The 18,044-nt window shown below is 40.6% G+C and overlaps 1 protein-coding gene across 10 annotated transcripts in view; it reads left to right on the forward strand.

The window, feature by feature from the left end:
* Window positions 1–1,581: 1,581 nt before the first annotated feature.
* Window positions 1,582–18,044, forward strand: part of CCDC171 (coiled-coil domain containing 171) — a 295,440-nt gene continuing 278,977 nt past the window's right edge. For 7 of the 10 annotated variants that reach the window (XM_014843487.3, XM_070495542.1, XM_014843488.3 and 4 more), the window contains exons 1-2: window positions 2,060–2,339; window positions 10,922–11,079. In XM_014843487.3, the coding sequence (XP_014698973.2) occupies window positions 11,036–11,079 (44 nt within the window). In that variant the 5' untranslated portion in view covers window positions 2,060–2,339; window positions 10,922–11,035. Of the gene's footprint in view, window positions 1,753–2,059; window positions 2,340–10,921; window positions 11,080–18,044 lie in introns of those variants that run through there. The other 3 variants (XM_070495543.1, XM_070495541.1, XM_070495544.1) reach the window with 3 other exon arrangements.

The following is an 18,044-nucleotide window of genomic DNA, read 5'->3' on the forward strand; positions in this document are numbered from 1 at the left end:
GGTGAGTATTATAATTCTTGAGGCTAAAAGGGAAGTGTGTTAGCATCTTTACCTACAGCTTTTCTCAAGTAGTAATAGCATGTTAGGCAAACGACAGACAACAGAGAATTGACCTTGTAACAATTAGAAAAACATAAAAAATCGCCAAGGATTTTAAAACAGTCTGATTTATTTTGTAATTATTGTAACTTTTCTGCCTAATGCCCTTCATTAGCTTCATTGTTTGATAAACTAATGACCGAGAAGTGTCTCCGTGATCTGGATTCTGCTTACTTCTCCAGACTTATAGCTCACTCCTGCCCAACCCCGGACACATAGAGAGCTTCTTCCAGCTTTCCAAAAGCCTCAAACTGTTTCTGGTGCTGGTGTTTGTAGCTTCCATGTCTTCCAGTTCCTTCTCAGCTTGGTGAACCATAACCATCTTCCCAGACTATGTTCAAAGTTCTTTATAGTCTCTCACGGTGCTCAGGGTTGATACTAACATATCCCTCTTCTGATTCCCACTGTACCTATATTATGTATCTTGTTTCTATCACCTAGCTCCAGGCTGGGTATATAGTCTATTTGATAAATGTTGAATGAACAAATAAATGAAGATTGCAAGTCTTCATGTTGCATCCATTTTTCGTTAAAAAAAGTGTGCAGTATAGCACAGTTGGTATTTATTCTTGCCATACAATACTCAATTTTGTGATTTTGTTAAAACAAATAAGAAACCTTGTAAATATTATTTAAAACTTTTAAAGTAAAAAAAGCCCTAATCTCATTAGTCTATGTAATTTTCCATTTCATTTCTAAATGTTAAAGTGGGCTATTTTTTCTTTTTCATAAGCTCTTTCCTTTCAAGCAATTATCCTCTTTCTGGCTAAATTATTACGAAGAGAGATGGGCTTCTTTTTAAATCCAAAGGACTAAACTCAAACCAATTAAAGTTTCAGTGTTAGAGGCATCAAGGTGGTTTTAATCTCAGTTTATATGTGCATTTATGACCGTTGGCTCTCCCCAGCGAGACAAGGGAAAGACGGCCCCTACACCTGGTTTCCAGGTTGATTACAATCAACATGGGACAATGTTAGCATAAAAGGCTCATTTTATATTAAACACCTTTTTGGGAGGAGGAGGCGGTGGCGGTGAAGATAAAAATCCTTAATCAAAATCCTGCCAATTTGCATTGTTCTTTGGAGAACAGGCTTTTAAACGCCAAGGAACAAAAGAGGATTTGGTTTTCCCATCTCCTCGAGGCCGCAGCAGATTGTGAGGCAGCTACTGGTAGAAACCAAAGTATAAATTATCAACAGGAGGAAGGCGTGTGTTTGCGCCCGTGTGTGTATGTGTGTGTGTGTGTGTGTGTGCGCGCGCGCGCGCGCTGGCGGTGGGGGTAGGGTAGGAAAGAGACGGAACACTTGCTAAGGCTCCAAGGACTTTTTTGAGAGATACTTCGTTATGTAATATTTATAATGAAAGGCGCTGCAACCGCATCAGCGCACTGACCCGCATTCTTCCGGCCCTGTTTACAACCACAAGCTGGGATACAATGGGGATGGGAGGAGGGGGCAAGCAGTGCCGTGCAGGCGAAGAGCGGTCCAACAGCGGGAAACCAGCCCCTGGCGCAGAAGCCGAGCCCGGAGGATTTCCCCCCGGCTCTGGCACCCGTCCACGGACCCCGAGGCGCTGTACAGGCTTTAAGGATCAGCAGGAGAGCTGGTTTAAAAATGCAGGATCTGGGATCCAGCCTCCCAAGATTTTGATTCGGTAGGCGGGGAAAAGGGGTTAGGGCTTAGGAATCTGCAGTCAGTCCGCTCTCTGGGGATGCTGAGACGGTGACCTGGGGACCTCACGCTGACTATGGCACACTGGAGCGTGGGCAGCGGCGGTGTCGCGCCGAGGGGGCTCGCCTGGCGCGGGACCGCGCGCGATCGCGAGCGCGCCGCTCCCCAGCAACGGCGCATGCGCCAGCTCGCCGTTCAGCGAAGCCGCCGTAGCTTCGCGGGCCCGGCTCCTCCAATCGGAGCCCGGCGTTCTCCGAGCGCGTCTCCTGGAGCTGCGGGCTGCGGGAGGCGGGAGGAAGGGGCGGGCCCGGACGGCCAGCGAAAGTCTGGGGAGGTCTGCGACGCTCGTCAGGTCTCCGGAAGTGGCCGTTGTAAACACCTCCGTGGGGCTTGTCCCCTGAAGTCCCCTTTGCTATTTGTCCCCCCCCCCCCCGGGTCCTAGAGTCCGTCAGTTTCCAACAGTTTATGCTCTGACCCCCGCCATCTGCCTGGGCCTCATTCTACCATTGAGATTTGAAGCCGCCTCTGGGGTCTTGGGTGTGCGGTCTGGACCACGGGAGCCCCCCTGAGGTAACCACGGGGTGTCGGGGCTTCGAGGCGAACGACTTTGGCGGGCAGGTGTTGAGAGGAACGGTATAGGGGGCTTCGGTGAGAGTTGTGGGGGACCCCGAGTTAGTTTGGAGGTGTCTTTGGGGCAATTCGCGTCGTCTGTGGGGACACGCCTCCAGCTCCCTGGACAGGGCCTCCCCGCCCACTTGGAGGAAGATGTCCCTGGAGCATCCTAGCCAGAAACCGCTGCCGCAGTACCCAGAGGGCTGGGTAGGGACCAGAGGGCAGGACCCAGGGGGCCTGCACTTGGAGCTGCTTAGGTTTCTCCGGACTGCCGCTCTCTTTCCCTCTCGAGAGTCAGTAAGTCCTTCGAGGACAAGGACCACGGTTTTTGACATCCTTTTTGAAAAACGCCAGCGACACACTAGACACTGTATAAATATTTGCTAAACGGAAGAGTGAGTTGTGCTAGGCTGTCTTCTGTAGCTTCTCCTGCTTACCCTTCAGGACTTTAAGAGACTTAGAAAAGTCAGCCGTGAGTTTTTCTGAGGCTGTAAATTTTCTGCAGAAGTGGAGTCTCCTTTTGACTGTTCCTTATTCCATTATGATATTTTCTTAGGCAAATACATGTTTTTTCGTTCTAAGCAGATCTCAAATGATACTGCGTAAGTTTACTTGAGAAGCCATTTCACTTGGTGTCCGACTCTTTTGAATACATTATACAATCGATGTTTTGCAGTTGTTCCCATAGTCTTGCAGAAAAGAACCTGTCATTTGTCATTTGTTTTATTGAACAGTTAGTGCCTGCTAACAACAAAACAATGGTAGAGCAGGAAATGAACATGTTTTCCCCATGAAATGAAGAGGAAAGAAAGGCAGTGCAACCTGCTAAGAGGAAAGATGAAGGGAGTAGTTTTAGGCTGGAGCTTTCTGGATTAGTCCTGGCCGACTTTGATTAGCTGTGTGACCTGAGCAAATAACCTAAGCTCCCCAGGCATTAGATTCCTTATGTGTCAAATAAGAAGGATGGACTTGGTCTGTAAAGTCCCATTTAATTCTAAAATTCTTTGATTGTCTCAGCCCATGTGTCTTGGTCTTCTTTTGAAGGAACCAAACATCCCCTTTAAAGGTGAAATATGTAGCTCTTCAGATATAACTCTTCAGACATCACCAACACAGATGTGGTTATGGTTGGAGACACCACTGTGTTATGAAAGAAGATGGACTCAGGAGATGTGGCTTTGAGTTCTAACCCTCCCACTGAGCATCTTTTTTTTTTTTTTTTTGAGGAGGATTAGCCCTGAGCTAACTACTGCCAATCCTCCTCTTTTTCCTGAGGAAGACTGGCCTTGAGCTAACATCAATGCCCATCTTCCTCTACTTTATACATGGGATGCCTATCACAGCATGGCTTTTGCTAAGCGGTGCTATGTCCACACCCGGGATCTGAACCGGCAAACCCTGGGCCGCTGAGAAGTGGAACATGCTCACTTAACCGCTGCACCACTGGGCTGTCCCCCTGCTGAGCATCTTTATACAAGTTAGTCAAACTATCCAAGCCTCAGTGTTCTCATCTGTGAAATGTGCATAATAATCTCATAGGGTTATTGGGAGGATTCAGTGAGATCAGGTTATGCTTAGTGCAGTATCCAGCATGTAGTAAGTGCTCAGTATTGTAGTTTTTATCTTTTCATCATCTCCCCCTCCTTTTTCCCGTGATCTGTGCAGACACACTGGGAGATGAGTACATTCAGGATGACCTGCTGAAGGACTCAGATGTGGGGTAGGAAAACTTTGAACCAGCAGTGGCTCTGAAGTCTAAAGTAGAATTGTCTTTCTGGCTGGTACTTCTCAGGATGTCCAGATAATTGGTCTTTTGGCCTCAATTGCTCTATGACCAATTTCTAAAAAACTTCTTATTGAAGAATGATATACATAAACATCCCCCCATCTATTTTAATAAGAATGGTGAGACTAGTCCAACTCCGCTACCAAAAGAAGATTGATCTATTCATACGTTAACATAAAAAGCTGATCTAAACGTTGCCTGTATCTATCACTGCTGTAGGATGGCCTGGTTTTGGTCCAAGCCTGTGGAAGTGCCATCTGGATTGAGAATCCACCGGAGGTCTGAGTCATCTTTCATTAAGAAGACTCTAACTTGTAGTTAGTTTGCATGGGGAGAAGAATCATCTGTGTTTGAGAAATATGCAGCAGGGAGCAGGAGTGCTTCCCTGATAACTGAGGTCTCACGTGCTCCCTTGCTGGGGATGAGCCATGTCTTGAAGGCCAATAGCAAGGCACACAGCAGAGTTCTGGAGTCAGCCAGTTTGGGTTTGAATCCAGACTCTGTCACTTACTAGAGATGTGACTTTGGAAAAGTGACTGACTATCTTTAAGCCCTAGTTTCCTCGGGTATAAAGTGAGGATCTTAACAGTATCTTCCCTTGGAGTTAGTGGAGAGTGAAGTAAGATAATCTATAGAAAGTTCTTAGCACTATGTCTGGAGAAGGGATGTTTGTCATAGTTGGGATGATAACAGCAGGCAATGGATTTGAGGTATCAGGTAATTGGTTCGTAGATAATGACGTATTGAATATTTTCAAGTGGAAAGCACTGTCTACAGAGTTACACAGATATTGAAGACAAAGGCTGACACTGACCACATCGCATAAGGAAGTTTTAATTACTCATGCAGATTAACCTGAGTATTTAACTTGTGGAGTTTGATAGGGAAGTTGCAGGTAAAGCTAGGAACACATATTATGTGGGGACCCTGCATTCTTTGACTTAGCTTACTGTTCCACTGACATTTTCACTGCTGTACCTAGCTACTTGACTTTCCTCATGTTTCCTTGCTTTCTTTTCACTCTGGTGGATGAAAAGGGAGATTTTGCTACATCTCTGCCATGTTCAATAGCATAGAAATCCCTTTGTAGTTTAAATTCAGCCACAGACCTAACTTTGGCTCTTCATTGATTTAATATTCCTAAAACACACAGAAGTAGGCCCTTGAGCCCTAGTGTCATCAGGAGCTAATATCAGAGAGAGAGGAAGAAAAGAAGAGTGCTAAAGGAGACTTTAGCTAGGATTTTTTTATGATGAGGAGTTTTAAAAATTGAGATATAATTCACATAGCATAAAGTTCATCATTTTAAAGTATATAATTCCATGGTTTTAAGTATATTCAGTAGGTTGTACAACAATCACCACTACATAATTCCAGAACATTTCCGTCACCCCCAAAAAGAAACTTTGTACCTATCAACAGTCAGAGCCAATCCCCCCCTCCCTACCCTCTGGCCACCATGAATCTGCTTTCTATTTCTGTGGATTTGTGTATTCTGTACATTTCATATGAATGGCATCATACAAGATGTAGCCTTTTGTGTCTGGTTTCTTTTACTTAGCATAATGTTTTCAAGATTCACTTATGTTGTGGCATGTATTAATACTTCATTTCTATTTTTTTTGAAGATTTTATTTTTTTTCCTTTTTCTCCCCAAAGCCCCCCAGTACATAGCTGTATATTTTTAGTTGTGGGTCCTTCTGGTTGTGCTATGTGGGATGCTGCCTCAGCATGGCCTGATGAGCGGTGCCATGTCCGTGCCCAGGATCTGAACCGGCGAAACCCTGGCCTGCCAAAGTGGAGCGCGGAACCTTAACAACTTGGCCACAGGGCTGGCCCTTCATTTCTTTTTATGGTTGGATAATATTTCCTATTTTATTTGTCCATCGATCAGTTGGTGGACATGTGGATTGTTTTCACTTTTTGGCTATTATGAACAGTGCTTCTACGAATATTTGTGTACCAGTTTTATTAAAGTCCAGTAATTATCTTAGAATGTATCATTGTGTTAGTTGTGCTGTGTTCTCAGATGTGCAGTTTGTTTTTCGAAATGCAGATTAAAATCTTTTTGTATTTCAGGAAAGTTTTCTTGAATTACAGTTTTTAGTGTTTGTTCTGTCTCCTTGCTTTGATCTTCTTATTCAGGACTCCTGTTATCTGCATGTTGGTTGTTCTTTGCCTATTTTTCAGTAATTTGTCTGTCTTTTGAATCCTTTTGATCTCTTCCTTCATTTTTTTATTTAAACATTTTTCGTGTTTCATTTCCTATATCTTTCAAGGCATTTTTGTCATATCTGTTTACTCTCAATGTTCCCTCTAATTTAGTCTTCATTACTGAAATGATGTTTTCTTTTATTTCTAATTTTTTCTGATAGTTGTCACCTTATTTCTGAGTTTTTTGAATTCTGATTCCTATTCTTTCATGTCCTATACCATTTTGCTAATGTCTTTTAGCTCATTTTAAAATAGTAAGTGATAGTTTTCAACTGTTTTGTGGGCATGTCTTTCTGTTATGCTTTCATTTGTTGGATTCTATTCTGCTCCTAACTCTCTTTTTTCTTACATTAACTTTGTATGAGATTTGACTGCACTACTTCTCTTTTGCTTATTTTTCTGGAAGATTCATTTATCTGAACTTTGAGAATGGGACAAGATTCAGGAAAGCTTTTCGAACTTCGTAGAATGCTGTCTGGTGTTGTTTTTTGTGAGTGTTAAAAACTATGATGGCTTGCTTTCTTACATTTCTTGGCCCTGTTTCCTCCTACAGTTTGGTCTGGGCCATCTCTTTACTTTGTCTTTATTTTCCCCGTCCTGCTCAATTTTGATTCCATCCTCAGCAGTTTCTCTTTAGTGTGGGCCCCTGTCCAGGAAGGAGGCCTTGGCAGGTCAGTGTTGAAAGTTCATGAAGACTCTCTTACCATGTACCCATTTCATGTGTCAACTCTTGGAATGGGCAGGCTTCTCCCAGTTTCATCTGCTGCTCTCAAATTGGCCTACTGTGCTTTCCATTAAGTATCTCTTGACTCTTTGGGAGTTCTGTTAAATGCAGCCTTGTTCTTTCCCTCTGTTTTCTCCTCTGTAGACACCTCAACTCCCATGCAGGTTTTGTGGCTGCTGGAGGTTTGCCCTTATTCATTTGTATTTTATGGTTCTTTTTGTTGTCAATGTTGCCCATGATTTTCTAGTTTTTCTTTGTAGTTACCTTAGATAGGGTTTTTAAACTCCCTCATTTAAGTTAATAAGGAAATTAAACTATAGAAAAACAGAGACTTTATAAAAGACTTAGACAAGCAGGGCTGGTGTGAGAACGCTGTTTTATATTTTACCTGTCACTCAACTTCTTTTTTTTTCTTTTTAACTCTGCAAGAGCATTTTCAAGCTTCTTATCCATATTAGTTTTGTATTGTTGTGTAACAAGTTACCACAAACTTAGTGGCTTAAAACAGCACCCATTTATTATCTTTTGGTTTCTGTAAGTCAAGAGTCTGGGCACAGCTTAGGTGGACCCTTGGTTCAGAGTTTCGGTAGGCTGCAGTCAAGATGCTGCCTGGGCTGTGTTCCCATCTGAAGGCTTGACTGGAAAGAATCTGCTTCCCAGCCCATTCAAGCTCTTGGGGGCATAATTTATTTCCTGTTGACATGTATATGACTGAGAGATCCAACTTTTTATTTGCTTGTTGGGTGGAGGCTGCCTGCAGTTCCCTGCCATGTGGCCCTCTCCATAGGCAGTTCACGCCATGGCAGTTTGCTTCTTCAAGGCCAGCAGGAGATTGTCACTTTAGTCTGCTAAGACAGAGTCTTACATAACATAACGTAATCATGGAGGTGTTATCCCATCACCTTTGCCATATTCTGCATCCCATCACCTTTGCCTTATTCTGTTGCTTACAAGCAAGTCAAGTTCTGCCCACAGAAGAGGGGAGAGTATCGTACAAGAGAGAAACACCAGGGAGCAGAGATGATGGGAACTATCTGTCTACTGTGTTATCTGTGTCAATGATCTGGAAATTGGCTAAATTTGCTCCTGAGCTATAAAAGACACTTTCTGGAAGACCATTCAGATTTTAAGATGTTGGATACCAAAATAATGCACTGAACAATGATGATTCTCTTCAATATAGCTTTATTAAAATAGCTGTATTAAAATTTGGTAAACTACCTCTTCCTACACTTCTCTGCCCAAGATAAAAACAAGCAAAAGATAACAGACATTATTAAGACCCTAACTATGTAAATTCTTCCCCTGTGAGGTAAATAGAGGTTCTTTTTTGTGCCTCTTGTGACACATATGCACACATACGTGTGTGTGTATTTAGTCTTTTTCACAAAAATGGAAACTTTTATATATGTACTTTTGAACTTTGGACATTACTCTTAAGTCTGGAAGAGTCCATTCCTTCTAAGTTCTACGTCTTTTACATCCATTCTGAAGGCAGTTTCTCTGGAGTTTGGGAGCATGGTGGTGAGGTGAAAATATTTTGGGACTTAGTTTCAGAAGAGCTTTGTTGAGTCCTCAGTGGCTCCCACTTAGTAGCAAATCATTTAGCCTCTTCGAGTCGGGTGAGTTTCCTTAATTGAAATGAGGATAATAAACCTGAGGTAAGATGATTTATGGTTCAACTCTTTGTAGCAACAGTGGCCTTGTAGAAAGAGCCTAGGCTTTAGAGTTAGATAGTTATGGGTTTGAATCTTGGTCCTGTAACTGTGTGTCTTTTGGCAAGTTACTTCTCATTTCTGAGTCTTAGTTTTCTCCTTTGAGCAATGGGAGGATCTTTACCTTGCAGTGTTGTAAAGATCAGAGTACTGTATATAAAGTACTGAGTACGGTGCTTGGCACTGTCGTAGGTGCTCAGTAAGTTAACGACAATGGTATTTGTTTGTCTACCACTATTCCCAGACTTAGTCTTTTAGGTCCTTGGAGAAGTGGTTCCCCCCCGCCCCATCTGGGTGAAAATTCCATCCTCTTTGTCCTAGGTCGGACTGTGCTACTGTCAGCCACATGAATTGCTGACTGTTTTAAAGATCCCTTGGTATCTGTCTAGAGGAGCCATTAGTCAGTTCTTAGCACTGTGGTTGAGTCTACGTCTCAGTTGGCTTGTTTGAGTCCTTTTCCTTCAGTGGTCTCTCTGAAGGGGGGTTGTTTATTGGGAGTGAGGACAGAACAGTTCAACCTTTTTTTTTTGGGTCTTCAAGATATTACTCTGCACCTACAATTTCACTAAACAATTCTTTTACTTTCTTTTCTTTTTTATTTATTTTTTTTGAGGAAGATTAGCCCTGAGCTAACTGCTGCTAATCCTCCTCTTTTTGCTGAGGAAGACTGGCCCTGAGCTAACATCCATGCCTGTCTTCCTCTACTTTATATGTGGGATGCCTACCACAGCGTGGCTTGACAAGCGGTGCCATGTCCGCACCCGGGATCTGGACTGGCGAACCCCGGGCCGCTGAAGCGGAGCGTGCGAACTTAACCGCTGCACCACCAGGCCGGCCCCAACAATTCTTTTATTACATCTTTCTTCCGGACCAAATCACCCCAAGTATCACCCATTCCCTTCATTTATCTGGGATCATTATATTTTCTCAGAGCGTTCTTTGTTCTTCAATAGAAACTGACAGTGACTGAGCACTGTATATGTGCTGTATATATTATTTAAGTCTCAAATATATATGTTGATATAGTTGTTCCCTTCTTATGGATGAGGAAACACCCTCAGAGAGTTTAAGTGACTTGCCCACGGCCACATACTTGTAAGGTACTTACTGGAATCCTAACTCAGGTCTCTCTGAGTCCAAAGCTCATGGTCTTAGAATATTAGACTTTTTTTTTTTCCTGCTTTATCTCCCCAAACCCCCCCGTACACAGTTGTATATCTTAGTTGCATGTCCTTCTAGTTGTGGGATGTGGGATGCTGCTTCAACATGGCCTGACCACTGGTGCCATGTCCGCGCCCAGGATCCGAACCCAGGGCCACTGCAGCGGAGTGCTGAACTTAACCACTGGGCCATGGAGCCGGCCCCTATTAGACTTTCTTTTGAGGAAGATTGGCCCTGAGCTAACATCTGTGCCCATCTTCCTCTATTTTATATGTGGGACTCCTGCCACTCCTGTTTAAAATGTTTACCCAGAGATTCCTTCATACTGTAGTAAAGTAATTTACTTTAAATGGTTGGCTCTATCTCATTTGGAGTATCTCCCATAGAAGAGGGTTCCAGAGAGAAGGCCAGTGTAAGTGACGATACTCTCCTCTTTTCTTCTTCCTGTTTATCCCTTGGGAGAAGGCCTTTGAAAATTACCATGAGATCTTTTGTTTGGGAGTACATTGGCCTCTTTGATTGTAACATTGCAGCAAAAATATCTCATTTATGAAAAAACTTTGGGGACCCAAAAATGTCCCTGGACTTCATTATCTTTCAAACTGAATTCTGTGCCCTAGAGATAGGCACTACATGTTCTTTTTCTAGTTCAAGAACAATTTGTCACTGTTTTATTACACTATTTTTTCTTTTTATTTGAGAAATTAAAATAATCTAATAGTATTATTCTTACAAGAAGGAACATCTTTCCAACATTTTGTCATTTTTGCTTCTAATCTTTTTTCAAAAGAAAACATCACGGCTTTAAAAATACGAGTATTTACGTGTTTCTTAGACAATAATTTAAAAAATACAAATACGTCGAAGAACAAAAGAAAAATCACCTGTAGTCTCAGGATTCACATATATAACCATATTATATCGTTTACTATTTTAACAGACTTCAGCCCCTCTAACCTGTAAGCCACAGACATCTTGGACAGTTTTAATCATCAATAACGAAGTATATCATTAAGAAACAGTGGGGTATTTTGAAAGAGTTGGAAAACGTATCATGAGTTTGAACACTTCAAGTAATGCCACTGGTGATACCCAAAGGTAAGCCTCCTGTCTCTTCCTTTAGTCAAGGAATGCTTTTGTTGCAAGGAACAGGGAGAAGTAAGTGTTGGAGGGGTTGATTGGAAGAATTCTCATGGAATGGTAAGGGGAGGAGAAATTTCATGGGACTGGAGGAGCAGGAGTGATGCCTCATGAGAACGGGAGCTGCACCTGAAGACTTTGTGCTGCTCTTTGTGCTCCTTCGCTACCTCGGTCCACACAATCACAGGTCTGTACTTTCCCCTGCCCCTTGAGACTTGCTTAGTCTCCTCCGTTTCTCTGCATGTTTTCTTCTCTGTATGTTTCTTCTTATTCACATTTCTGGGTGGTCATTACTTTGGCTTGCCATAATCTCTGTGGCTCCAATTCCTCTTCTTTCCTCATTCTCCCAACTCTAGTTCATGACTTCTTTTCAAGCTTTCTTTTAGTTTTGGCTCCTGTTACTAACGCCTTTACTTGGAGTTTATACTCCAAGAATTGCTATTGCTCATCTTTTTTGTTCTATTGATATCTGCCTTTGGGTGAGGTGCCTGCCTTTGGTTTATTCCCCTGTGTTGTGAAAAATATAAAACTCTGAGTCTATAATATAAAATGAAGCCATTTTGGAGGGTGAAACCCAAAGTGTGGTTTACAAAGAAATAAGTGCAGAAATTGAAAGTAAGCATTTTGAAACTTTTATGATCATGTAACAGGGTATTTTCTGTTTGTTGAATCTAATAATAAGACACTTGGGGTTGTATTTTATCTGTTTTTAAAATTTCTTTTTTAGTAATCCATTTTAAATATCTTTGACAAAGGCGTCATTTGGTGGGGGGAATAGTCCTTGCTCATGTTTAGTGTGAGAAGAACTGGCGTAGACTGCCTTTTCAGCAAGGCTGTGTGGGTGGGGCAAGTCCCATGACTAACATGTACTTCACCTATAAATAGGATTTGCTATAGGAACATTTTCCACCTACCTTTAGGAGCTACCTTAAGTCCTTTCTGAACAAGGTAGAAAATAAATGAATAACATAGAAACTTTTTTCTTTGCCAAACTTTCACCTCAAAGAGTACTTTTTTTCTTTTATCAAATGTTGCAAGGGTTGAGAGTGAGGTCTTATCAGCTTGTTCTTCACCGCCACAGTGGAGTATGGTTCAAAAACTGCCGAAGAGAGGGTCTTCAAGGTTCCTTCTTGCTCTGATTTTCTGTTTTATATATGTACCTGTATATATATATATTTTAATGCAAATAATACAGGTATTTTTAGAAAAATTAAATAATACAAATGAATAAAACAAGAAAACTACTTATAATCCTACTGCTTAGAGATAACTACACCTGGTATTTTGGTATATACTTATCCAGACCTTTTCTTATGAACATATAAATGTATATATGTTTATATTTTTTTTTTGAGGAAGATTGGCCCTAAGCTAACATCTGTTGCCAATCTTCCTCTTTTTTTTTCCTCCCCAAACCTGTACACATAGCTGTATATCCTAGATGCAGGTCATTCTAGTTCTTCTATGTGGGATGCCACCACAGCATTGCTTGATGAGTGGTGTGTGAGTCCACGCCCAGGATCCAAACTGGTGACTCGGGCTGCTGAAGCAGAGCACGTGAACTTAACCACTTGGCCACAGTGCTGGCCCCGTAAATATATATTTCCAAAATTAGAATAATATTTCACATTATTTGGTGTCTTCCCTTTTCAGTTTTGGGGGAATATCTTATCATATCAACATACGTCTGTCATAAGTTTTTTGTTTTTTTTTTTAAACATTGGCACCTGAGCTAACAACTGTTGCCAATCTTCTTTTTTTTTTCTGCTTTTTCTCCCCAAATCACCCCGGTACATAGTTGTATATTTTTTTCAGTTGTAGGTCCTTCTAGTTGTGGCATGTGGGACGCCACTTCAGTGTGGCCTGACGGGTGGTGCCATGTCCGCGCCCAGGATCTGAACCAGCGAAACCCTGGGTCGCTGAAGCGGAGTGCGTGAACTTAACCACTCAGCCACGGGACTGACCCCTGTCATAAGTTTTAATGGCCAAATTACTCTTCAGAATTCTAGAATCTGGATAAGTGAAGTTACTTAAACTCTCCTATTTACCACTAATCTACTTTCTGTTTCTATAGATTTGCCTTTTCTGAACAAATCATGTAAATGGAATTATACAATATATGGTCTTTTGTGGCTGGCTTCTTTCACTAGGCATATTATTCAGGTTTATCATGTTGTAACATGTATCAGTACTTTGTTTTTATTGCTGAATAATATTTGCTTGTGTAGCTATACCATGTTTTGGTTACCCATTCACTACTTGATGAACATTTGGGCTGTTTCCACTTTTTGGTTATTAAGAATAATGGTGCTATGAACATTTGTGTACAAGTCTTTATGTGGACATATGATTTCATTTCCTTTGGATGGGTTTTTAGGAGGAACATTGCTACATCGTGTAGTAAATTTGTGTTAAATTTTTGAAGAAACTGCCAAATTGTATTCTAAAGTGGCTGGACCGTTTTACATTTCTACCAACAATGTATGAGAATTTTGAGGTCCCTCCGCATCATATCCAATAGTTGTTATCTTCTGACTTTTTGATTATAGCTATTCTAGAGAGTGTGAAGTGATATGTCATTGTGATTTAATTTGTATTTTCCTAATGAGTAATGATGTTGAGCATCTTTGCATGTGCTTTTTTGCCACTTATATATCTTCATTGCTGAAAGTCTATTCAGATCTTTTGCATATTTTTTTGTTGTTGTTGTTTGAGGAAGATTAACTCTGAGCTAACGACTGCCAATCCTCCTATTTTTTGCTGAGGAAGACTGGCTCTGAGCTAACATCCATGCCTATCTTCCTCTACTTTATATGTGGGACGCCTAACACAGCAACGCTTTTTGCCAAGCGGTGCCTTGTGCGCACTGCACCTGGGATCCGAACCGGTGAACCCCAGGCCGCTGAGAAGCGGAATGTGTGAACTTAACCGCTGGGCCATTGGACCGGCCCCTCGCCTATTTTTATGTTGGGTTATTTGTCTTTTTGTTATTGAGCTTTGAGTTCTTTATGTAATCTGGATACAAGTCTTTTATCAGATGTATGGTTTGCAAATATTTTCTTCCATTTGTTGGCTTGACTTTTCATTTTCTTAATGTCTTTTGCAGTGCAAAAGTTTTTAATTTTTGTGAAGTCCAGTTTATCAGTTCTTTCTTAGGGTTTGTGCTTTTGGTTTCATATCTAATAAATCTTTGCCTATTTTAAGATTTTTCTCCTATGTTTTCTTGTGGAAGTTTTATAATTTTAGTTCTTACAGTTAGGGCTGTGCTCCATTTTAAGTTATGTTTTATGTGTGGTGTAAGGTAAGGGTCTAAATTCATCTTTGTGCATGTGGATATCCAGTTGTTTCAGCACCATTTGTTGATGACACCATCCTTTCCCCATTGAATTGCCTTGACACTTTTTTTGAAAATTAATTGACCAGACATGTATGAGTTTATTTCTAGAGTCTCAATTCTGGTGCATTGATCTACATGTCTATTTTTAATTCATTTACACACTGTTTTGACTACTGGTGCTTTATGGTAAAGTTTTGAAATTAGTAAGTGAAAATCTTCCCATTTGTGCTTCAAGATTGTCTTGGTTCTTCTGGGTCCTTTGCCTTTCCACATACATTTTAGGATGAGCTTGTCAATTTCTGCAAAAACAGCCTGCTGGGATTTTGGTAGAGATTGTGTTGAATTTGTAGATTAATCTGGGGAGGATTGCCACTGTAATAATATCGACTCTTCTAATACATGAATGTGAATGTGGAATGTCTTTCCATTTGTTTAGGTCTTCAATTTCTTTCAACAGTAATTTATATTTTTCAGTGTACAAGTCTTACACTTTTTGGTTAAATTTAATCCTAAATCTATTTTGTTCTTTTTGATGCTGTTGTAAATGAAATTATTTTCTTAATTTCATTTTTGGATTGTTTATTGCTAGTATATAGAAATGTAACTGAATTTTGTATATTGATCTTATATTCTGTGACCTTGCTGAAACTGTTTTTTAGTCCTTGTCTTTTTATTTCTTCATGGATTTCTTAGGATATTCTTACAGGATCATGTCCTTTGCAAGTAAACACAGTTTTACTTCTTCTCTTTCAATATATATGCCTTTTATTTCTCGCTTTTTGTGCTTTTTTAATTTTTGTTTTTGCATGATTGCACTGTCTAGAACCTCCAATACAGTTTGGAATAGAAGTATTCATAGCAGACATCATTTTTGTCCCCAATCTTAGGGGAAGCTTTCAGTCTTTCACCATTAAGTATGATACTAATTGTAGGTTTTTCATAGATGCTCTGTATCAGATTGAGGAAGTTTCCTTGTATTCCTATTTTGTTGAGAGTTTTTATCACAAATGGGTGTTATCACAAATGGGTATTATCACAAATGGGTATTAGATTTTGTCAAATGCTTTGTCTATCAGTTGAGATGATCGTGTAGTTCTTGTCGTTTATTTTAGTAATATGGTATATTACACCAATTGATTTTCAGACATTATACCAATTTTCTATTTTGGGGATAAATCCCACTTGGTCATGTTGTGTAATCTTTTTAAGATGTTGCTGGATTTGGTTTGCTAATGTATTTTTAATTAATTAATTAGTTTATTTATTTTGGGGAAGACTAGCCCTGAGTGAACATCTGCTACTAATCCTCCACTTTTTGCTGAGGAAGATTGGCCCTGAGCTAACATCTGTGCCCATCTTCCTCTACTTTATATGTGGGATGCCTGCCACAGCGTGGCTTGATAAGCACTGCGTAGGTCCATGCCTGGGATCTGAACTGGCAAAGCCTGGGCAGGTGAAGTGGAGTATGTGAACTTAACCACTATGCCACTCGGCCAGCCCCTTATATTTTTTATTTTTATTTATCTATTTATTTTTTTGAGGAGGATTAGCCCTGAGCTAACTACTGCCAATCCTCCTCTCTCTTTTGCTGAGGAAGGCTGGCCCTGAGCTAACATCCGTGCCCATCTTGCTCCACTTCATATGTGGGATGCCTGCCACAGTATGGCATGCCAAGTGGTACCATGTCCGCACCCGGGATCCGAACTGGTGAACCCTGGGCCACCGAAACAGAATGTGCGCACTTAACCACTGTGCCACTGAGCCGGCCCCTATTTTTATTTTTATTATTTTATTTTATTCTTTTCCCTTTTTCTTCCCAAATCCCCCCAGTACATAGATGTGTATTTTAGTTGTGGGTCCTTCTAGTTGTGGGATGTGGGACACTACCTCAGGATGGCCTGAGGAGCGGTGCCATGTCCGCACCCAGGATCCCAACCAGTGAAACCCTGGACCGCCAAAGTGGAGCGTGCGAACTTAACCACTTGGCTCCAGGGCCAGCCTCGGTTTGCTAATGTTTGGGTGAGGATTTTTTGCATCTGTATTCATGAGGGATATTGGTTTATCATTTTCCTTTCTTATGAGGTCTTTGTCTCACTTTGGTGTTAGGCAATGCTAGACTAACACCAATGAGCTGGGAATTGTTTCCTCCTCTTCTAATGTGAGGATTGCTATATTTCTTCTTTAAATATTTGGTGGAATTTCTATTGAAACCATCTAGACTTGGGCTTTCTTTGTGGTTAATCTTTTAAATTATTAATTCAACATCTTTATCTGTTATAGGTCTATTCACATTTTCTGTTTCTTTTTGAGTTATTTTTGGTAATTTCTGTCTTTGTAGGAATTTAAATTGTCTAATTTGTTGGTGTAAAGTTGTTCAGAGTAGTTATTATAATCCTTTTATGTTAGTCGTGTCTTCTTCTTTCATTCTTTGTTTTTATAATTTGAATCTTTTCTCTTTTTCTTTGTCAGTCTATCCAAATGTTTATAAAATTTGTTGATTTTGTTAAAGGACCAAATTTTGGTTTCATTGATTCTCTCTATTGTTTTATTTTAGTCTTATTTTAAAAAATTACTATTGCATATGCACATCATTTGAAGAATCTTATTGTTCTGCAAAGCTTACTTACTGCTCTTAGGAAAATAGCAGTACTGATTTCCTGAGACAGATCACTTTCTTGTTCCCTAGAAACAATCTTTTTCATCTCTCTGAGATGATTTTAAATCTATGTCTCTTTTTTTCTGTAGTCTAATTTTTATCAGTCACCATACATTACAAGTCATTTTATTTTATTTTATTTTTGAGGAAGATTAGTCCTGAGCCAACATCTGCTGCCAATCGTTCTGTTTTTGCTGAGGAAGACTGGCCCTGAGCTAACATTTGTGCCCATCTTCGTCTACTTTATATGTGAGACACGTGCCACAGCATGGCTTGCCAAGCGCTACCATGTCTGCACCCGAGATCCGAACCAGCCAACCCCAGGCTGCCAAAGCAGAATGTGTGAACTTAACCGCGGCGCCACTGGGCCAGCCCCAGAAATCTATATCTCTTAAAAAAATTTTTTTATATTGCTATTTAATTCTCCAGGTTTTGCCATTATCTGCTGACTCCCCAGTACAGAAGATCATAGTTTTCATTCATTCATGCCTCCCCTTTCTCTCCTTTCCACATATAGTGGTTATAGTGATATTGTAATCTTGCTTAGATTAGTTATTCAATGTTTACATTATTATAATTATGAAAACTTCCCAGTTGAGCCATATACTAATTTTTAATAATTTTTCTCTCTTGTACATTTTGTTTTCCTTGGATTTAATAGTTGTCTCATTTATCATTTAGTTTGCTTAAATTCTGTGAACTTAATCATGAATTCAACTTCATACTCCAACCAAGTTGTATAAATCTCTCACTATGTTCAAATAGTGCAAGTGTTTTGTAGTTTTCTGTTTTCATCATCTTAAAGAAATCGCTCCTGGCAGCTTGGGCCAGTCCAGTTGGGACAGATGGCCCTTTACGGGCTTTGCTGCACAGTTGTCACTGGTGTGTCCTTTCTTCACTATCTTGGAAATCCCTTTGCTATTTTCTTGT

This window comes from Equus asinus, chromosome 23 (genome assembly GCF_041296235.1).
Source record: "Equus asinus isolate D_3611 breed Donkey chromosome 23, EquAss-T2T_v2, whole genome shotgun sequence".
Lineage (NCBI taxonomy): Eukaryota > Metazoa > Chordata > Mammalia > Perissodactyla > Equidae > Equus > Equus asinus.